Source organism: Schistocerca americana, chromosome 2 (genome assembly GCF_021461395.2).
Source record: "Schistocerca americana isolate TAMUIC-IGC-003095 chromosome 2, iqSchAmer2.1, whole genome shotgun sequence".
NCBI lineage: Eukaryota > Metazoa > Arthropoda > Insecta > Orthoptera > Acrididae > Schistocerca > Schistocerca americana.
The window spans coordinates 708,397,337-708,420,851 of NC_060120.1; the positions used below are offsets into that span (position 1 = coordinate 708,397,337).

General features: G+C 36.1%; 1 protein-coding gene across 1 annotated transcript in view; it reads left to right on the forward strand.

Annotated features, from left to right (window-relative positions):
• LOC124593716 (cGMP-dependent protein kinase, isozyme 2 forms cD5/T2-like) overlaps nt 1-23,300 on the forward strand; it is a 226,503-nt gene extending 203,203 nt beyond the window's left edge. The window contains exons 5-14 of the mRNA XM_047132027.1: nt 2,187-2,264; nt 3,849-3,943; nt 7,677-7,823; nt 10,132-10,279; nt 13,960-14,123; nt 16,209-16,386; nt 16,499-16,628; nt 17,430-17,556; nt 17,919-17,981; nt 21,423-23,300. Of these exons, the coding sequence (XP_046987983.1) occupies nt 2,187-2,264; nt 3,849-3,943; nt 7,677-7,823; nt 10,132-10,279; nt 13,960-14,123; nt 16,209-16,386; nt 16,499-16,628; nt 17,430-17,556; nt 17,919-17,981; nt 21,423-21,588 (1,296 nt within the window). The 3' untranslated portion in view covers nt 21,589-23,300. The remainder of the gene's footprint in view (nt 1-2,186; nt 2,265-3,848; nt 3,944-7,676; nt 7,824-10,131; nt 10,280-13,959; nt 14,124-16,208; nt 16,387-16,498; nt 16,629-17,429; nt 17,557-17,918; nt 17,982-21,422) is intronic.
• The last annotated feature ends 215 nt before the right edge of the window (nt 23,301-23,515 follow it).

Sequence of the window (23,515 nt, forward strand, 5' to 3'; positions counted from 1 at the left end):
GAAGGCTCAGTTAAAATATTTTGTCACTTACCCTGTGTCCTACAACTAGTGTGTAAAGATGTTCCATATATTACGCATTCAGATATATAAATGGAAAGTTTTGATGGAATATAAATAAGTTAAGGAAAAAAGGTAAAAACTCAGTGAATGGTTGAAGTGCTGAGTTGTTAACAGGCACAAGACTGAGAAGGAACATTCTGTCAAGTTTATGTGCCCACTGATAATGCAATGCTGCAGCTATTTGAAATTATTTATTATACAGACAATGTATAGATACATGTTTCCAAAAGGGAGTAGTTTTACTCCTAAATTATCTGATTATTTTGATTAAACAATTGAAGATTCTTATTAGGCTAATGATAATTTGTAGCACTCATTGTAAACAAGCCATCATTGGTTACAGATGTAGATATTCATTGTAATGTGACCATGTAGGTATTAAGCTAGTAGTAGGACATAAGCAGGAGCTATTTCAGTGGATAACAGAGTGGGTACCAGCTTTTTCAAAGATGTGATGCTCATGCCTATTTACTGTGTTAAATATAGCTTGAGTACGCAAATGAATATTATAATGATAACTTCTTATTAATGCCTTTTCTAATAGCTGCTTCTCTTTGTTGATCTATAAGTTGACTTTTTCCACATCATAAAGATTTCCCTGCCAGGTGGATCTACAGAACATGATGACTGAATGAAACATGTTTGTCTGTGTGCAAAAAAGAAAAAACAGAATCTAGTAAAATTAATTTTCGTCAGATACATTTGTCATAATATGGTTCTTTTTGATATGATGTATCAAGGACTGTCACACTGTGCTAATAATAATGGTTTATTTGATTTTCTGTACCTTAGTAGTTGCTCAGAGGTTATGAAAAAATTGTTGGAGTAGCATTTGAATGGTTTACAATGGAAGCCACTTTTCTTGGAGCTTTTTAACATCACTAATATATTAGACACTGTTTGAAGGGCAGCAGAGATGTCTGGAAATTTTGACAAATATTTTCTCTGGTGATGATGATGAAGATAGTACAATGGAGCTTGACTATTCCAAAAAAGGTGATTGTATTTTGAGTGACTCAAGTATCCCAGATGATGAACCTCCATCTTGTGAAGCATCTGTTGGGACTTCATCTGCAGAGGTTCATGAAGCAGTAGCGCACCATCAGTTTGTGCAAAAAGTATGGATGAAAATGGCTTTTCCACCTGAGAAGTATGTAAATTACTACAAGAAAACACTGAAACTTTGAATATTTACAACAAAGCCAAAATGGAGAGGTGCTGAGCACTTCTGTGCTTAAATAATCTTATAACCCCCTTGATGTATCAGATTTTGGAGGTTGCAAAGGTCTTTACAAAATGTGGGGAGATGTTGCAACACTCAAAGCAGATTGCAGTGACACTGCATTGATGGAAGCTGTAATGGCTGCTATGTGAGCAATACTTCAAAAATCTGCACCACTTGCACTCAGTTGTTTTAAGGATATGATTCAGTTCAGATATGAAGATATTGCTTGACTGGACACAACAGTGCTCTGATCCAAGTGCTTGGGCAAACCTCTTAAAGATCAGTGGGATATTAGGAATAACAAAGGGAGACAGTCTGACACTAAAGGTTGTTGGAATAATTTTACTCGATATGGCCAGCAAACAAACTGAACTGTGGTTCATTGCAGAAACATTGGATACAATGATGGATGTTTCTGCTGAGGATAAAACAGATTTAGCAGCTGCTGAAATATCATTAGTAGAAAGACTGAAAGGCTTAGTGCCAGGCCTACAGCATAAGGTGCACTTGAAGGAGAAGTCTTAAGGTGAACACTACATCACTGTTACTACTGTGCATACAAATTTAAATTGTTTCATTCAGTACAAAGGAGAGATAGTTGCTTTGATTAACTAAAGCAATGGGCATTCTTAATGCCACAATTCCATTTTGTAAAGATTATTATTGTTGGAGTTATATCAGGTAATCTAGTTTTGAATTATCAGTAGAAAAATTCTGAGAATATTTTATTTAAAAAATTTTACATGTTGAAATGTAAATGCTACTTAAAGATGTAGATGTAGATTATTGTTACCATATTGGTAGAGTCCTTGTTTCCTTCATTAACTTAGTGATGCTAGTAAAATGACATTTTAGTTCTGCCTGAAAAGTGTTGAATCTTCCCTACTTGTTTCATTTGCAGACATATTACAATGAGGGTGACTACATCATCAGGCAAGGAGCACGTGGTGACACATTCTTCATCATTAGCAAAGGACAGGTATGTAAAAGAAGCTTTATAAAATTAGTGTGTGTGTGTGTGTGAAAGAGAGAGAGAGAGAGAGAGAGAGAGAGAGAGAGAGAGAGAGAGAGTGGGGGGGGGGGGGGGGGGGGGAAGCTCTGTGGCATGTGGCAACATGTCAGTGTAGTCAGAACTTCATAGGTGATTTTGCCTGCAGCCATTAGCACTGTGAAGTTGGAAAGGGGCAACAGTGCTTCTAGCCGTCAGGGATATTCTTAGGCCGACATGACTACAGTATCGCCTAAGTAACCTCTGTTCTGCACTGGAACAAATAATTAAACTGATTAAAAGAATTGGCATTTATATGTCAAATATGGTAATTTTAAGCAATTGGAAGGATTACACCTCTGTATCCATGGATTCAGATCATTACCATTGGACTAGTTAATCATGTAAAGCATCCTGTAATAATTCTGGACTGTAGGAGGAGGACAGATAGAAAGGGGGCTGTAGGGTAAAACCACAGTTCTCAAAAATCATTAAAATCATTTTGGAGCCTGTGCTACCAAACATAGACGTGGTGTATAAGTGGACAGATATTATCATTTCTCATTACATTAATTTTTGAATGACTGTATAGAATTGTCTTCTGTTATCAGAATAATTTTTGAAGCAATAGTTACTCTAACTGGAGTGTTTACCAACTGGAAGTTTGTCTTTAGCCTGACCGCACTCGTGTTGTTCAGAGAATTACTAAAGTAGCCCACAGAGCTGCCTCCATAGCTGAGTGATCAATGCAGATGGCTGCCATTGGAGAACCTGGGTTTGATTCCTGGTACTGCTAGGGATTTTTTCAAGGTGGGAAGACTGGCCTGTTGTACACTCAGCCTCGTGATGCCAGCTGCAGAGCTACTTGAATGAAAAGTATTGGCATCACATCTGCTTAACCAACAACAGCCAGTAAATTGGCATGCTGACCCCCATCCCTCCATACTGCATTCATATGTTGTCATTGGCTGAGGATGACACTGTGGTCATTCAGTCCTTGGCTTTTTTTTTGTGCAAGTGGCTAGGTCCTCCCAACAGATAGACTGGTCGCCTGGTGCAAGTCTTTTTAGTTGATACCATTTCAGCAAACTGCGTGTTGATGAGGATGAAATGATGACTAAGTCAATGCAACACCCAGTCTCCAAGTGGAGAAAATCTCTGACGCCAGCAGTAATTGAACCCGGACCCCTCAGATGACATTCGGACGTGCTGACCACTCAGCTATGGAGGTGGATTCCATTTAGCTGCTGCTATGATATTAAAGTGTGGGATTCTGGAGCTATGTATGTGTACATGGATTCATTTGACAGTGTCAAAATTGTGCAGTCTTGTGAGGTGACAGCATGCAATCTTATTTACTTGTAATTGATACATACCACAGTTAGTAAATTTTGTAGCACGTGTGTACTGACCATTTTACATCCTAAGCACATCACTCTTGAGCCAATAAATTTTGTAGCACGTGTGTACTGACCATTTTACATCCTAAGGACATCACTCTTGAGCCTTCCTGTACTTCTGCCTCTGATAAATCTCCATATCACTGTAGAGATTATACTGATTTTTACTTTTTAGGTGAAAGTAACGATGAAGCAGCCCAATTCACTTGAGGAGAAGTATGTCCGGACTTTGCACAAAGGTGATTTCTTTGGAGAGAAGGCTTTACAAGGGTGAGTCTTAATACAGTATTTGACTCTATGTTATTGTTGATGTACCATTTCATATTACTGTCAGCTGTCATCAATGGTAAGAACTGTGTGCAGCGCATACTTCGCTGCTTCTCTTAATAGCTTTTATCACTGAGAAATTATTATAAAATTGGTTTCTGTCTCAGTGCATAGATTAGATATTTCATTTTGTGGAACTGAAAACCATCTTTAATTGCAAATTTTTGCCATTATTTCAATAATGAAATGATTAGAAAATAAATAAAATTTTTTGTGGTCCAAGGAGTTTTCAATTCCACAACTTTTGAACATTTGTTTGCTATAAACTTCAACGTGATTATCACACACTTCATGTAGATCTGTACTGTTTGTCACATTGCCCAACTTCATTATACACTGAAGCACCAAAGAAACTGGTACAGGCATTCGTATTCAAATACAGAGATCCATAAACAGGCAGAATACGCCGCTGCAGTCGGCAGTGCTTATATAAGACAACAAGAGTCTGATGCAGTTGTTAGATTGGTTATTGTTGCTACAATGGCAGGTTATCAAGACTAAAGTGAGATTGATCATGGTGTTATATTCGGCACATGAGTGGTGGGACACAGCATCTCTGAGGTTGCGATGAAGTGGGGATTTTGCTGTACGACCATTTCACAGGGGTACTGTGAATAACAAGAATCAGAGAAAACATAAAATCTCCAACATCACAGTGGCTGGTAAAAGATCCTGCAAGAACAGGACCAACTGAAGAGAATTGTTCAACATGAGAGAAGCATAACCCTTCTGCAGATTTCAAAGCTGGGCCATCGACAAGTGTCAGCATGTGAACCATTCAATAAAACATCATCAATATCGGCTTTTGGAGCTGAAGGCCCACTCACGTACCTTTGAAGATTTTCATTGCAAAAAGCTTTATGCCTTGCCTGGGCCTGTCAATACCAACATTGGACTGTTGATGACAGGAAATATGTTATTCTGTCGGAGAAGTCTCATTTCAAATTGTAGCAAGCGGATGGATGTGTGCGGGTATGTAGACTACCTCATGAAACCATGGACTCTTCATGTCAGTGGAGGACTGTTAAAGCTGGTGGAGGCTCTGTAATGGTTTGGGGCATATGCAGCTGGAGTGATATAGGACCCCTGATATGTCTAGATACAACTCTGACAGGTGATGCACATAAGCACCCTGTCTGATCAGCTGCATCTATTCATGTCCATTGTACATTCCAACAAACTTGGCAATTCCAGCAGGACAGTCCAATACCCCACATGTCCAAAATTGCTACAGAGTGGTTCCAGGAAAACTCTTCTGAGTTTAAGCACTTCCACTGCCACCAAACTCCCCAGACATGAATATTATTGAGCATATCTGGGGTGCCATGCAACGTGTTGTTTAGAAGAGATCTCCTTCCCCTCATACTCTTATGGATTTATGGACAGCCCTGCAGGAGTAATTGTGTCAGTTCCATCCAGCACTACTTCAGACATTAGTCGAGTCCATGCCAAGTCATATTGAGGCACTTCTGTGTTCTCACGGAGGCCCTAGACGATATTAGGTAGGTGTACCAGTTTCTTTTGCTCTTCAGTGTATAGCACACAGTTGATTATGATGTTGATAATACCAAAATGAACACATCAACACATTGTGTAGTAGCTAATTAATGACTGATGAAGCTTTTTCAGTTACTATTTAATTTTATACTTTTAATATACTTACTTTGATATGCATGGACCTCAATCCAATATTATAAAAAATTACAGTATTTTTTTAAAAAAGAAATCTTTGCCTTTGTGGGGCTTCTGTGTTATCCTTAATATTGAAAAACTATCTGAGTACCTGGGGTTGCACATGTACGTATTTATTCCATAGTCTGTCTCCTCCTTTCCCCTCCCCTCCCCATTCTATGTCCATCTGCTGTTCCTCCCCTTCTCTGCCCATCTGCTCCTTCGCCTCTCTCTGGCCATCAACCCATTCCCCTTCTCTGTCTATCTCCTCATCCCAACTCCCACTCTGCCTATCTCCTACTCCTCTCCCTGTCCTTCTCTTCCTCCCCCCTCTCTCTGTCAATCTCATCATTTTCCATTCCTCTGTCCATTTCCTCCTCCCCATGCCCATCTCTTTCTTTCCACCTTCTCCTCTCCGCTATTTGTGTCCATCTCCTCCTCCCCATCTTCTCTCACCATCACTAGATTATCACCTCACCCAATAGCAGGCTGGTGGTTCCTACACCAACAATTTCTTTCCAGATATTAAGTAATAACTGTAGTATGAGTATCAAGTGTGTAACTGTAGTGTGTGTATCAAGTGTGGTTGAAATGGATCCTGGGGTTTAGGAGCTGCTTTTTACCTACAGCTTTGCCAGAGTATGCACATGTTAGATATATTTCACACATATCTGTACACACCCTATTTCATCTGCATCTCTAGCTTTCGCCCTGCAGTTTAGTTTTTATGAAGCTCAATGTTTATGACATAATATAACCTGAACAGTGTGTCAAACAATGATATAATTTTGCAGATACACTCAGTGATGTATTTGAATACTGTATGCAATATGTGTTGTGAATAGAGTCAGTAGTAAAGACATATTAATTAATATGTCATGCATGATGTTGCAGTTTTTCATGCACCTGAATGCTTATGATGTCATATCCCTAGGGCTATGTGTCATGCAATGGTATAATTTTGTAGGTGTATTCAGTGGTACATGTGGAAACAATATGAAAAATTTGTTATGAATAGTGTTAGAAGCATATAAGTCATAAATTTAAACATCTCACATGATGTGGCAGTTTTTCACACATCTCAGTGTTTGTGACATCAATATAATTTTGCAGGTATATTCAGTGGTATGTTTTAATACCATCCACAAAATATGTTGAGAATACAGTAAAAAGTAAAGAAGTAATAAATGAAAATGTCATGTTAAATGTGGCAGTTTTACTGCATGAACAGTAAAAATGCAGTAAGTGATAAAATTTTTTCCTTTCATAATTTTGTGGAGATTGTCAGTGAGTAAAAGTTTTGTAAAGGTTTGAAATTATATGTAAAGTTTGTTGTAAGCCACTATGGGCTTTCATTCTTAAATAATGGATGAATAAAATCTGGGATTTCATGCACTGTGAACTACATTACTTTTTCACCTCATCTCTACCCCTTTGATAGGTATGTGGTTTTACCCCAAGAGTGATTCTTTCCAGACAGCAAGTTGTATGTTTACCAAGTTAGGTTGAAACAGGTCCAGTAATTTAGAAGGTGATGTACATACATATGTATAAAATTTTTATAATATAGGTATATACGGATGTTATTGTATAGACTGCAGGTATGCTAGTTATACAGTGATTAGAAAATACTTTTTCCTTGCTTCTTTTGAATGTTTGTGTTGAAATGAGTATTTGGTTGTTTATAGTTTTAGCACAGGAAAAATTAAATTTTCTGTCCTTATTGTGAATAATGAACAATTTCATCTTTGAAGAAAAAGTGATTCAGTTTTAGGCAATGATTACATATGTGTAATGTTCTACTCATAATTTGTCCTTTCAGTATGAGCTAAATCTGTACATTTATCTAAACCTGAATCTATAATGTACAAACCACTATGACGTTAAATGGTTGAAGATCTCAGGCAAATTTTTTTAAATAACTATGTAATGATTTTTCCAGTTTACTCTTAAATGCTTTGTGTGTTGTTACTGTGTCAATTACATTTTGATTTTCTCTCAACAGTGATGATCTGCGTACAGCAAATATTATTGCCTCTGACCCTGAAGGTGTCACATGTTTGGTGATTGATCGTGAGACATTCAATCAACTAATATCAAGTCTGGATGAGATTCGAACGCGCTACAAGGATGAAGGTGTTGAACGCAGGAGGTAAATTCACTGCAACTTCCTAAAAAGTAATCTATGGATAAATGTCTAATTACCTTTATTGAAAATAAGATATTGTTTTCATTCATTCATTTATTCATTCACACAACAGATTCAATCAATCACTTTGGATGGGGTCACAGATCATACACGATAGATGGTAGGAAATTAGGAAAGAGTGGTAACAAAGGATTGACAAATAATGTATGTCAGCTGAAATGTAGACTTTTCTCCATGTAAACATTAAGGGAACATTTTACACTCTTTGTTTGTTTTTTTACTGTTATGAAAACAGCATTTTCCCAGACTCTCAGCTGTATGAAGTATAATATAATAATACCGAAGCATTAATGTCAAATTAAAGCACATGAATTCAAGAAAAAAGTAAAAATATAAAAATGAATCACAATCATATTTGAAACCGAAGTGGAGCACATACTTACAATTTGCCAAAACTGAAATTTTCATGTCTGGGGCTGAGCTAATTGAGTGCTAGTCAACTCCAGTGTCATTATGTTTTGGAAGTTATTAATGCACATTTCTATCCTGCTTCAAATTTTGATCATATGCATTCATATTTTTCAACTCAACAATAATTTTATCTGTTTTTACATGTTAATCTAAACAGGGCATAGATTATCTTGTTCAAATAATAAGTCAGGTAAATGTAAATAAAATTTCTTTCTGTAATAATAATAATAATAATAATAATAATAATAGCAACAGTAGCAATTCCCTAGGCTGGAAACAGAATTGGCTGTTGAAGTTCACAGAAAAAAGTTGAGTTTTTTTTTTTTCAAAAACAATGTTTCAGAAGAACTGTAGTATGGATAGCAGTCAAAGAGATACAGTAAGATGCCATTCAGTAGAAATTAAAATAGAAGTGTAACAGATACAAGGTAAAATGCAAGAAATTAGAGAAGTACCACGAAAATGAAAGTACTTGAGAAATTAGGGAAGTGTAAATAATGTTGCAAGCAGAACATCATTCTTTTATTTTAGAGGGAATTTTAAAGTCCTGCCAATGAATAAGGTAAAATAAAAATATATTTATGGATGAGATTTTTAAAATTTGAGTGGAGGGCATTGGTAACATTCTTGTGGAAAGTATCAACAGCGATGTCAATATATCTTACAAAAAGAGAGGTTAGGAAATAGTTTTATTTTATTTTATTTTTTTTTTTTTTTATTTTTTTCAGTAGTTGGAGGTTTCAAAACACTTACATTACATGCTTTACAATGGCCTTTTATTATTACAATATGTGGTTCAGTTAGGAAGCTCCTAACAATTTAAAAGCATATAATGAAGTTCTAAATTTTACCACACATAATCGTCATATGGCCATAAAAATATTGTATTATACAATTGTAACTGCCAAATTGTATGTGTTTTTCACTAGACAAATTTGTAATTGTGTGTAGTGGGAAACTGTGTACAGACTAACTGACACACTTAATCTGTTTCATGCCATTCTATAGGATCAGTGTCAAGGTAGGAAAGTTACCATAATTATATAATAGATGTGATTTTTTACCATTTAATTTCCCTTTAATCCACAGTTACAATATTTTTATAATTCATCACACTTGTTTGATTTCCTAAATGCATGTAATACACTATATATTGATTGAATCATAACCCCCCAATTAGTAGTGTGTTGCACAACATTCTGCTTTTAAGGTAATACATGATCTAAGCAGCATAGATGCCAAAAGACAGTGACAAAAAGCTGGATTTGTTGCATTCCAAATTTTTGATATTAATGAGCAATATAGGTTCTTTAAGTCAGATGAATTTAGGAGCTGTTCCATATATGTAAAGACGTAAAACCCTCCTGACAGCAACAATTTTTCACATATGTTTGGTGACATCTTGCTGTGTCATCCTAAGCATACTGGGACACCATGGTAACATGTTTTCCCTACCATACCCTATAACATGATCTATAACACATATCCTGAATATCTTTTCATCACAGCAATTAGTAAAACAGGTACACTTTTGTCCCAGACAAATTAGTCTCTTCTAGAATTCTGTTCAGTCCCTGGAGTTTGCATTTCAAACTGCACTATATAATGAACGTATGTCACTATACCTTTGAATTGTGCATCAACTTAAAATGTCTTCACTTATTATATTCAGTTACCTACTCCCACTGCAAGTAGTGATGATCATAATGCTATAGCTGTGTCATTTGATAAACACTCTCAGAGAAACAGGTGCATGCTGCTGCTACTTAGTTAGTTATAGGTTTTGTTTATTTGTTATTTCTTCCTCTTTTCCTGTCTCATACAACTTTCCTCTGTACAGGATTGATGAAGAGTTCAGGGACGTTAAGCTGTCAGATCTACGTGTTTTGGCTACATTGGGAGTTGGAGGTTTTGGCCGTGTTGAATTAGTTCAGATTGCAGGAGATCCTTTACGTTCATTTGCTTTGAAACAAATGAAGAAAAGTCAGGTGAGTCTGTTCATCATTATTTTATATTCAGATATGTCCGTCTGTTGTTCAACAGTGAACGTAGCTCATTTGTAACTATACAGTATTTTCATTTGTTAATTGGACTATATTTATAGAAATAATTATGTTAAGTAGTTAAGCTGCTTTATGACTATTAACTGCCAGATCATTCATATTTGATAGCCTGCAGTACTTCAGATGCAACAGTGTTCTTATATGTGATTTTAAGGTCATGATGATGACCAGGTTATAAAATGATGCTTGTTTATACTATAGACATGTTATGTGTAGTCCCATAACTCTTGCACTACAACGTGTCATGTAATAGGACCTTCTCTAACCTGGCAAAAAACAACAAAATGGTGCAACTATAGTTTCATAAGCCAGTGGAACAGCTATGCAGAAATAAGTGATGTTGCTATTTGAGAAATGTTTCTACATCTGATTGATATCTTCTAATGCCTGATATTATATGAAAGTCCAAATATCTGTGATGGCACACAGAATTATCATTGTAAAATGTCAAATGAAAAATGCCTTCAGCTGTCTATTTTTCCAATTTTATTTTATATTGCCACCACTTTTGGCATTACATTATGCCATCTTCAGGCCTCCTGACCGACATCTAGGAAGAATCGTACCTCACATACAATTGAAATAGGTGCCAGCATACAGTCACTGGTATGTGTAGGCATCTTTATAACAATGTGATGATTATCAACTACTTAAGGAATGAATATTCAACCTTTCAGAAGTATGTATAATGCAACACAACTTATTAAATAAAAAATATTTAATGTAAAAATTTTTAATGCCTAGACTGCAATTTTCAGTATGATGACTAGTTTCTGTTGTTTTCTACATCTACCATCTTCAGACTGTTCAAATCATAAAAAGAGTGGCGGACATGTATGAGAAAACCATTATCATGAGCTGTAGTCATGCAACGGAGCCTACAAGACTACGACTATTTGAGTATTTAGTTAAAAACTTCATCATGAGCAAACGGGGTTGTAAACCATAGTCTCGCAAGATGATGGTAATAAAGAAGGAAAATTATGTTGAAAATTGCAGTTCACCCATTAAAAGCTTTTTGCAATAAAATTTTTTTATTAAATAAATTACATTAGGACTCCTGTCTCCTACCCGACAGTGTCAGGCTCTACTAGCAAGCCACAATAACAATTTATTACACACAGCTTTGTTTGTACATATTTTAATATGTGGTTAAGATACTGGCCTTGCATTTTGGATGAGTGAGGCTCAAATCTCCTCAGGCCATCCAGATGTTTCCCATGATTTTTCCTGAATAAATCAAAGCAAATTGGCAGAGTGGATTTTGGAAAAGAACACAGTCAGTTTAGTTTCACTCCTTGCCCAGCCTGACTTTTTTCTTTATCTTTAGCTTTGCATTTGACAAGTCATTAAACTCTACTCTTCATGCTTTCCAAGTTACTGTTTTGTCCTAAATATTTTGGGGTACAAAGATTATTGCATAACTCTTAGTTTATGTATTTTTCTAATAAAATTAGTGTTGTGAAGATAAATATTTACTTATAAATTAAGGATAATGAAGAACAAAATCTGTTCCTAACAACAAAAGAAACTGTTGTGTACATTGTTTCATATGTTTGTTTGCACAAATGAGTATCAATTTCTCTTTGACATGTGTCCTGAACTAGATGAACTGGACCTGTTCCTCAGAAATTTACTCCTTAATGGCATTTTACTATCATTGTCGTCATCATTGTTATACTATTCATTATTATTATTATTATTATTATTATTACTGTTATTATTATTATGAGGGTCATTCAGTAACAGACAAATTGGTCTAGGGAAAAAACTGTTAGTAGGGCAAGTTAGGTACTTTATGGCTTTAAGTTGGCATCACTGGGATGAGCTCTGATCAGCTGATGTATCAACATTGTTTTGTTTTTAACCTCAAAAATACATTTCAAGATGGCAAGTCTGCTTGAAATGTTCACATTAATTGAAAACCATTCCCTTATTTATTTTTTACTTGCTGAAGGCGAGAAACCAGTGAAAAGATACTGTAGAATGTCTAAAGTTTATGGTCAAAGTTGAACGAATCAGGCAAATTTTTACAAGTGGGTAGAGCAGTTCAAAAATGGTCGCGACTCAGTGACTCACGAACACCATTCTGGCTGACCAGTTGCAGTTTAAACTCCCTCACTTGAAAGTCGAATTGATGACATTATTCATGCCGACTGCCATGTGACTGTGGAAATAGTGGTTGATAACGTTCAAGTTAGTACTGGTACTGCTCATAACATTGCCTGTAACAAGCTGAAGAACCGCAAAACATGTGCAAGATGGGTCAAAAAAAAGTTGATGCGGCTACATAAGGAAACAAGATCAAGAGTGTGCACAGAGCTAAAGGAATTATATGGAAGAGAAGGTGAGCACTTCCTCAACAAAATTTTCTCTTGTTATTAACCTTGGGTTCACTGTTATGAGCCAGAATCAAAAAGACAAAGCATGGAGCGGAAGCACACCAACTCATCTGTTAAGAAACAATTCAAAACCCAAGCATCAGCAGGAAAAATCATGTTGATAGTATTTTGGGATGCTGAAGGTCCAGTTTTTTGTGATTATCAAAGAGCAACATACAATGAACAGCCAATACTACTCAGATTTGCTTTTAAACAAGGTGAAACCAGCCATGAGAGAGAGATGTCATGGATCTCGGAGGAGGGGTGTTATTCTCCAGCAAAACAATGCAAGTCCTCATATTGCTCAACTAACTCGCGAAACCATTGACAAAGTGGGCTGGGAAGCACTGCCTCATACCTCCTACAGTCCTGATTTAGAACCTAGTGCTTTCCGTTTGTTTGGCACACTGCAGGAGGCATTACGTGGGAAGAGGTTCCAGGACTACAAGGGCATGAAAAAGTTTGTGGGAAATTGGTTCAAAGATCAAGATGAAGAGTTCTTTTCAGCTGGAAGAAAACAGCTTGTAGCCCATTGGAACAAGTGTATAAATGTTCAAGAAGATTATATTGAAAAGTAGAAGTAGTACTGTTTTGTAAAAATAAGCTCTCTTCTCTCCAGACCGATTTGCCTCTTTAATTATTGAATGAGCTTCGTATTATTATTATTGCTTGTAGTACTACTACTACTACTAGTAGTAGTAGTAGTAGTAGTAGTAGTAGTAGTAATAGTAGCAGTAGTAATAATAGCAGCAGCAGCAGCAGCAGTAGTGTAGATAGTAGTAAAAGTTTTAGCATTATTGTTTTGTTGCTTTAAACATTAATCCTCATTATTATTTAATTTTATGCTCTGTTTGCTAGCTTTCTTTTTATTTCTGTTTTGTCTAGTACATTTTTTTATCTGTTCACAATGTGTGTGTCTCACTTTCTCTATTTTTTACTTTGAATATTTATGCTTACAAACATTTCTGTGCCTGAAGTTATGCCAGTTTGTTTCACATTTGTCTTAATCATAAATTTTGTGTCATTCTATGGGCTGATAACTTCTTTGCTCTGTTTATTTCATGGTTTCTATGTAATAGTATGTTTCTTCTTTCTGCCTCTATATCAGAATCACTACCTTAGAAGGTTTTACCTGGTTTGTACAGTGTACTTTTAGGTAGCACATGATTTAATATTTTTGTCTATTTAAATTTTTGTGTATTTATTTATTTATTTATTTGTTAGATTGTGGAAACCAGGCAACAGCAGCATATAATGTCAGAGAAGGAGATTATGGGAGAGGCCAACTGCAACTTTATTGTCAAATTGTATAAGACATTTAAAGATAGGAAGTATTTATACATGCTTATGGAATCTTGCCTAGGAGGAGAATTATGGACAATTTTGAGGTTTGTACATTTCCTACATGTATGCCTAAGTGAGATTTTTAAGCATTCTACAATTCTGTTGTTAGTATAACAGATATAACTGTCTGTCATCTAGAATGTTACTCATAAAAAGTGTCTTACAATTATCAGTAACTGGTAGGCTTACATGTACAGATAATTAAAGTAAAACAGCATACCAATAGTACTTGTTCCAAAAGAGGCGTGTCTGTGCACCAGCTGCCAAACTGGGGGCAATGTTAGATTAATTACAGGCTGCACAGAGGCATTTAAACCCTCATTCTCCCTGTGTTCTGCGTGCAAATGGAACGGGAAAAAAACCCTTATAACTGGTATATTGGGATGCACCCTCTGCCATGCATTTCACAGTGGTTTAGAGAGTATGCATATAGAGGTAAAAATACTGCTGCACATTAATGATAGATAAGACATAGAAACATTTTAAATACCAGAAAATTCTTCTACCAGGAGCAACAGACACATACTCCTCCCCCCCTCCCCCCCCCCCTCCCCCCCCCCCCCCCCCCCCCCCCCCCAAAAAAAAACACATATGTCTATGGCAACCCTGACCATTTATACGTAAAACACAGTTTTAAATTGGAGTTAAGCTTTCTTGTGCAAATGTTAGTTTTTGAAACTTTTCTTTGTATAAAAAACCGTTATAACTCATTCATTTTTTGCAGTTGTTGTGTTGCTTGCATGACTTGACTACATTATGAAACAAGCAAAATTTTTTATAAATGGGACACTGTAATTTTTTCCTCTGTAAACTAAATATTCACTTTTTTATACCACTTAGAGAGAGAGAGAGAGAGAGAGAGAGAGAGAGAGAGAGAGAGAGAGAGAGAGAGGGCTGGGTGTGAAGGCATTTACAGGATTTCACATGCTGTTTAACAACTGGAACTGGAACTTTGTGTCGCAAGACTTGTAAGTATTGAGTGGCAATAATTCAGTCACAAAACCTTCAGGCAACGAAAGTGGAGTCCCCTAATGCATAGGTTTTTTGATGTTGAGTGAAGATGAGGTAGCCTTTCCAAATATTCAGTATTTTCTTGGACAAATGCATCAAAGATTATGATGCTAATTACACCATTTGGTCCAATGACACAACTTTATTAGTGAAGTGAATTGTGATACACCAAAACTGAACTTATTGGATCTATGGAAAAACCAACATAATGAACAAGTAGCAGTTAAACTGGTGAGAGATAACAGTATAGTGCAGTGTTCTGGTGAAGGAGTTATGGAATCATTATGCTGTGAAGGAGATTTGACAAATAAAGTCACTACACACACCTAGATGTAGACTGCTCTTGCCAGCCGGTTGTTGCATAATCCTGTTATTGTCATGTTTGGTTACTCAGTGTTGAAATGCCTTTTAGGAGGAAGATAAATAAGTAAGTTTCAAGACTGAACTGTGTCACATTGTACCTTCGAGGTACTATGAAGGCCACTGTGTACTGGCATATTAAAAGGTCACAGGCACATCATCCCATGACAGTTACAGCTCATGAATGGTAAATCTAGTCCCTTGGAACCTGCAGCTACTGTTATTTTTGCAGTACAGTAGATAACATATGGATAAAGATAATAGTCATCCTGAATATTTGTGCAGTGCTATGACATTCAGGAAGTAAAAAACAAATGATTAATTGTTTGGAGTACAACACTCATTTAGAGTGGAGAGTGATTGTGCTGAGTGTTGGTTATGTGTGTAAAATATGATCCAAAATATTCTTTAAAGAAAGGTAAAATATAATCCCTGATTTTTAATGTGGATTTAAGATTTTATGTTAATATTACTACAGTAATGTTAGGGCTAATCTGTCTGCTTTGAACTTAACAGTGGAATTCCAACAATAAGCATAAAATGCTCTCCAGCTGCCAGCTGTATAGCTTTAATGCACCAAGGTTTCTGTAATTTTCATCTTTTTTGGCATATTATGGTGTAGTTTCTCTACGTTTGTAATAAATTGGTTAATTTGATTATTCACATCAAAAAATAATTAAATTGTTGCACACAGAGTCTGCTTGCTAGTTGAATTTCATTTCATGTCTTACTTAGAAAATGTTTACTTGTGGTTACAGGGACAAAGGGCATTTTGATGATGGCACAACCAGATTTTATACTGCCTGTGTGGTTGAGGCTTTTGACTATCTTCATAGCCGTAATATTATATATCGTGATCTCAAGCCAGAGAATTTGCTTCTTGATAATGCAGGGTATGTCAAACTGGTGGATTTTGGTTTTGCAAAAAAGCTGCAGGTAAGTCTCCTTTGACTACTGTTTCTTAAATTGTTTTTGTATGGTGTTCAATAAAATTTAACATATTATTTTTTTCATTTTCTGTCTTACTATGACTTGTTATTTATTTTAGCATGGACGAAAAACTTGGACCTTCTGTGGCACACCAGAATATGTTGCACCCGAAGTAATTCTGAATCGTGGGCATGATATAAGTGCTGACTACTGGTCTCTTGGAGTGCTTATGTTTGAACTGCTGACAGGTAATGTTTCTGATTATGAGTGGATTTATCTTGCTGTGAAATAAATTCCACGTAAACCTTTTGACCATACATCAATAGATTTGCGGATGTTTAAAACTGGCTCTCAAGATTGTGAAGTGTCTTATTTTTCATTTATATTTTTTCAAAAGGTTAAGTGTTTCAGTATCAGTAAAAGTCGAAATGCATTAAACTGAGAAATACATACAGATTTGCAGTTTATTTTTTCTTTCTTCATGTTCATTGTAGATTGCAAGGAAACCTGTTGTAATATTAGTGTCTGCTGATCTTTCAACCATTTCTGGGGGGGGGGGGGGGGGGGGGACCATACGGTGAGGTCATTGCTCCCATAAAATTAGGGAAGGATGGGGAAAGAAGTCAGCCATGCCCTTTCAAAGGAACCATCCTGGCATTTGCGTGAAGTGATTAAGGGGAATCGTGGAAAACCTAAATCAGGATGGCCAGATGTGGGTTTGAACTGTTGTCCTCCCAAATGCAAGTGCAGTATCCTAGCCGCTGCACTACCTCTCTTGGTGGGAAAATAGAGGAAGCGTGTATGCAGAAAAAGTTATCTTTTAATACCACAGTAGCAGCACACATTTAGCAACTGAAGAATAATACAGAAAAGAACAGTTGCTGCTGTAATCTTTGTTGTCTTTTTTGTGGCTAAGAAACCACGGATTCTGAAAGTGCAACAGTCTTTTATATTTTGCGAGTATCTGCCAATTTGCTGAACACTAGAAATAAATGGTTTAATTGCCATATTTTCATATGCTGACAGTGTTATATTCTTCTGTTGATCAGGGACACCACCATTTACTGGGGCTGATCCAATGAAGACATACAACATAATTCTCAAGGGTATTGATGCCATAGACTTTCCAAGGACTATTACTCGCAATGCCATGGCACTTATTAAGAAACTATGTCGGTGAGTGAGTTAAATTACATAATTATTTTTCTTCATTCTATCTAAACAATAAAAATTAGTGCAGTTTTTTAAAATGCATACCTGTATTTCTGCTCAGTAATGTTCATAGATCTTGTAATGTGAATGTAGACCATAGATTTGTGCATGAAAGTTTGATTGAGAATACCAATTTATGCAATTCTGCATATCAGAATGTTGATAGAATGTCAAACAAGTGTTCTCATACAGTAAAGACAAACAGTGCTTCAAAGAAGGCTGTTAATAGTAGCTATAGTCTTTGGAGTGACACACTGGAAATTATATTAAGTGGCAAAGTTTACTTTCCATCTTCTATAATATTAATTTTTCTTTGTCTATTTCAGGGACAATCCTGCTGAGAGACTTGGTTACCAAAAGGGTGGTATTAGTGAGATACAGAAGCACAAGTAAGAAAATTTTCATAATAATCTCCAACTTTTATTATTTAATTTTCCTGTAATAGAATATAATTTCCTGTTATTTTTATGGCAGTACACAGTGCTCCCTATGTTATTAACTAGCTCAATATATGTGGAAATATTGCATAAACCTTTTCTGTTCTGTATTAGACACCTTTTACTGGGCAGTATAAGGATGCTGTAACTACACTTCTCATATCAGTTTGATTGAGTGTACTTAGAACTTATGAGCAAAAAACACACTCTTATGTACCTGCTAGTGAAGGGGAAGTGCATGCATGTACTCAAAGGACAGTAAATTGGAGAAAAGCAAATAACTCTAAACAGTTTAAATGAAGCATAGATGATATGAAAAAATTTACAAAAAATTGCCAGTAAGGATACTTTACAAATAATAAGCAACAAAATGTGTATTGCACATAGTAAAGTGTTTTTATTTGGGTGGTGATATGCAACCACATAAAGATACAAATCACATTTCGATTTCATATTTATGTACCTAGTACTGCTCAGTAATTCTTCTGCACAGTGGAAGATAATTTCTCATATTACTGAGTGTATCACAGAGAATAAGAGGAAACCGAGAGGCAAAGCTACGAAGTGTATAACAAGTTGTTCTCAAATAGTAATTATATATCATCCTGTTACAGATTTCTCACCTCTTTTTAAAATAATACAGTGGGCACTTTGTTCATATAGAGAGACAGCAATACCATACTCTCATAAAACTTTTTGTTTTGTGTGGTTTACACTGATGAAAGGGTACTCTAAATCAATGAAGATTTTTATGAAGTCGAGAATTAATAAGGGGTGGTTGAATTTAAACTAAGTATTCTTCCCTTGCATGTGACTCACATAATGGACATTCAGAATTCAGTATTACTGGTGTCCAAAATTAAAGCAGCAAACCGCTGTTTCCCAGTCCTGTGTCTGATTGACAGTATAATTATACAAACTGTTAACAGATGTCTGTAATTGTGTTCTGCATGGAAGATGGCATTCTGATCAATGGACAACCATGCCAGCTATGACATCAGGGCACCTCCCAAATGGGGTAGTGTTTGCCGGGTAGTCTCACAGCCACAATCTCTGTGAACACAGTCACAGACAGTGCAGTATGCCTACCAGACTCTCTGTGGTGGAGGACCATAGGAAAAATGGAAGCAGGGCAGTCGCAGGGTGATGTGGCCTGATGTCTTAATGTGAATTGTTCTGTTGTTTCTTGGATGTGGCAACAGTTTATAGAGACTGAAACTGTATCCCGAAGAGCAGGGCAGAACCAACCATGTGCAACATCAGAGACAAAGGACCATTATTTGGCTGTAAGGTCATGACCGTACCGCTTAGTACTGCACGGCAACTGGCATCTGATTTTGCAGCACCTATAGGACATGTTGTATCTAGGCAAAGAGTGTTTAGATAGCTTCAACTGAATGGCCTATAGTGTTGGAGGCCTGCTGTATGTGCAACTCTGAAAGGTCTTCACAGAAGGGATCATCTAGAGTGAAGTCATCAACATGCCTCCTGTATGGTCGAACAGTGGACCAATGTTTTTTTCACAGACGAATCCTGATTTGGCCTGGAGAGTGATTCTCAATGGATTCACATCTGGAGGGAACCTGGAACATGATTTGAGGACCAAAACATTGTGGAAGGATCCCTAATGGTGTGGGCAAGGATTACGTTGACCACTCAAACAGCTCTTCTTGAAGCTATACAGATGAATTGGCAAAGTTCCACTTGTGTCAGGTATCATGATGAGATCTTCAGACCTCATTTGCGGTTATTGTGAGACGCTGTGGGCCCACACTTGATACTGATGGATGATAATGCTCGATCTCATAGAGCACGGGTTGTTGATGTCTTCTTGGAAATGGAAGATATTACATGCATGGCTTGGCCTGCTTGCTCTCCCAATTTGAATCCAATAGAGCATATCTGGGATGCATAAGGAAGATGGGCTACATCATGTCAGCATCCACAAATCAGGCTTGCGAGCAGCTCTGCAGGAAGAATGGGCGTTATTGCCTTAATGTGGGACTGACATCATCATTCACAGCATACCCCAATGTTGTCAGGCCTGTATTGCTGCCAGAGGTGGTTACACCCCATACTGAGCACATTAACCAGTTGTTGGAATGTGTGGGCAAATCTGTTAAGTTGGAAAAAACGAAGAACATTTTTGTCTACTGTTATGCATGTTATAGTTTTTTATGTTCTGTATCCTGTACATCATTTCTACTATACTATCACCTGTTTATACTGTTTTGTGGCAAAATAAACACACCCTTGCAAAATTTCTGTTTGTTGCTTTCATTTTGGACATCAGTGTATATGAAAACAATGAGACAGTACACAGCATGTTATTGAACCTTTGGTGATTTAGGACCTGGGGAATAGGTGATGCTTAGGTACAAAAGGGCACATTTTACTTGAAGAACTAACTGTCAGAAGATTTATGTAAAGCTGACCAAAAATACACCCAGAAACAAGGTACTCAACAGTGTTTGGAATGATTTAAACAGAACCCAGTTGCTTTAAGTACAGATTTGATGCAGAATTATAGTCAAAGCAGTGGGTCATATCAGATGGTCCTACACCAAAAAGGGGGAAAGATTATGGAGAATTTTTTCTGGACTGTAAAGGAATTATTCTAGCCAGTTACCTTCTGAATAGCAAAGTAGTAACTGATCAATGATATAGAAGTTTTTTGAACAAACTAAATGGGAAAAAAGTGAAATGAGACCTGGATTACAAAAGACTAGGATAACATTTCATCAGAGCAATCTGCTTGCCCACAAAGCAGCTCTGGTGGTGGGAAAACTAAGACATTTGATGCGTGAATTACAGTATCATCCACTATACTCATCATATCAACAGAAATGAATTGCAGAATGGTGAACTAAGGCTGGAAAAAATTTGTTGTGCAGTAAAACTTAGCTTCTCGCTGCTGTAAAGGCATCACAAGGAAACCAGCTGAAGTCATTAGTGAAGGCTTATAAGTGATAAGCCGTTATATTTGCAGAGTAAATTCATCTTCAAGGAAGATGAGATTGCTCTGTGCTCAAAATACAGTTACAATAAGCTGTCTAAAGGATAATTACAGTCTGACTCTGATGCTATACTTGATTCAACACTAAGGAGATTTCCTATCCACTAAAAAAAAAGAAGGGAACAGAAAAACTATACATACTGAACAAAATAACCATTTTTCTAAAGCCATCATTTGACATTCTGTCTTCTGTTAATCATTTCCAGTTAAATATACACCATATCCTGACTGTTATAATTTTTTTTGAAGTAGGTTTCTTGAGTACTTTCATAGACATAAAACACCCTATCTTAAGATACACCATTTTGTTGTCTGTAGTAATTAGATTTATTTGATCCAGATATTTTTACCAATAGACTTCAATTTACAATTTTCAGGTGGTTTGATGGCTTTAATTGGGAAGGTCTTCGCAATCTTACATTGACCCCACCCATTGTGCCTGTTGTGCGCAATGTAACGGACACCTCAAACTTTGATGCCTACCCTCCAGACAGTGATGGTCCTCCTCCTGATGACCTTACTGGCTGGGATGCTGACTTCTAAGGAAGTTTCAGATTTACAGGGGAAAGTGCCAACAGCAGAAAGCCTGTCTGTCTCTCATTGCAGGAAGGTTCATTGCGTGTTTGCGACAAGAGCTGACAGAATGCAGATAATGCCTATGAAATCATGCTATAGATCCATGTCTGCTTCATCATATTTTCAAAGAAATTAAAATAACAATTGTGAAATTGTTTTCAAAGTCTCTCTTGGGCTGTGCTACCTCCTTTCATCTTATTCCGTTCACAGACTGAATGTTTTTTGATACTAAATTGTAAAAACTACCTTTAAGAGACCAGTACGCACACTAAATGTAATATGCTTATTACTTTGACACATTGTTGCACATTAATCATCTATGTACTTGCCAAATATTGAGCATATTAGGATGAAAATCTTAAAAACACTCAAATTTTTCAAAATTCAAAGAAAATAAACTATAATAAGTTAGATCATCACAATAATAAACAACATGCTAGTTGGAAATATTAGGTACAATAATTGCAGTATACATTATTATGTTATCCATGTGTTTTTTGTAATAAGAATGTCATTTAAATATGTGTGTCAGTAATCTGTATTACTATCTCTCATCCAGCAGAATTTGAAATGATTTTCAGCAAGTTATATTTTGTAATATATAATTTATTACTTCCTCTTCAAGTATACATTTATAATACAAAATGTCTGAATTACAGAATACTACAAGGATAACACATAAATATTTAAACTAATAAGAATGAAAGGAATATTATCTCGCACAGTGAAGAAGTGAGATGATAGACCATGGCATTTATTACATGAAAAATAATGTAATTTGAAAACCTGTTTCCTTAAATATAATTTGTGTGTAATTTTAAAGATGCAGCAGTCTTGGATCAAGTAACATGTTTTTGTTTATTGCTCTGTCAGCATTAGGATATTATGGTATTTCAGAGAAAGAAAAGATAGAAGAAAGTTCCTTTGTTGCATATACGTTTTTACTCCAGCTTTTAGAATGTTATTTTGTACTTACCAGACATTACTCATACTTTTGTTAACAGAATTTCTGTAGTCTTACTGGAAATGTATTTACTGCTGTAACATCAATGCTTACATGTAATCCAGAGAAAATTTGCTAGAAACTGGAGGTGTTTGTGGTTATATCTGCAAACGGAATAACAAAAGCAGTGCCATTTATCTTTGTTACAATTTTTTTAAGTTTTCAGTTTGGTATCTGCACTTATCTTCAAACTTTATCTGCAGAAGTAGGTCATCGCCAGTGATCTTTAGTTTAGGGACCAAAACTGCTCAAAGTATTGAAGTTGCCAACGAGAGGCATGTTGTATTTTATGTACATATATGTTTGTTACCTTTGTGATCTGAAATGGTCATGTGAAATTACTTTGTCATCTTTTGTTTTGAAATTCCATGATGGTCTCCACTCACTCCCTCTTTTTCTTTAACGAAGAGATTATATCTACAGCTGGAGCTAGGTAACCCATCAGCTTCTTTGAAATTTATGTATATACTAAAAATTAAATGTCACATACATAAAATGCTCTAACATCAAAATGATTTGAACTGTGAGCTGAAATGTAAAACTTTATGATTGTATCTGTAAACTGCTTTTGTGTGTTTTGTACATACAGAAATTGATGATCTTTTATAAAGGTCAATTGTGTCATTTAAAATAGTCCAAATTATACAGAAAATAAATGTTAATATTTTTTGACCAACTGAAGTTATTATTTACTTATACCAGGACTACCACACCACCACAAGTGTGAAGGTCCTAGAGGACAAAAAAAATATTCCCACAGAAGAGCAAATGTGTTTTTAGAGATAAACTGAATACTGATGTTTCCATGTCATAGTTGTATGGGCCCTCCATTGGGCCAATTGCTTACCGCATTCTTCACCCTGACATCAATTCCAAAATGTTTCCCGCCTT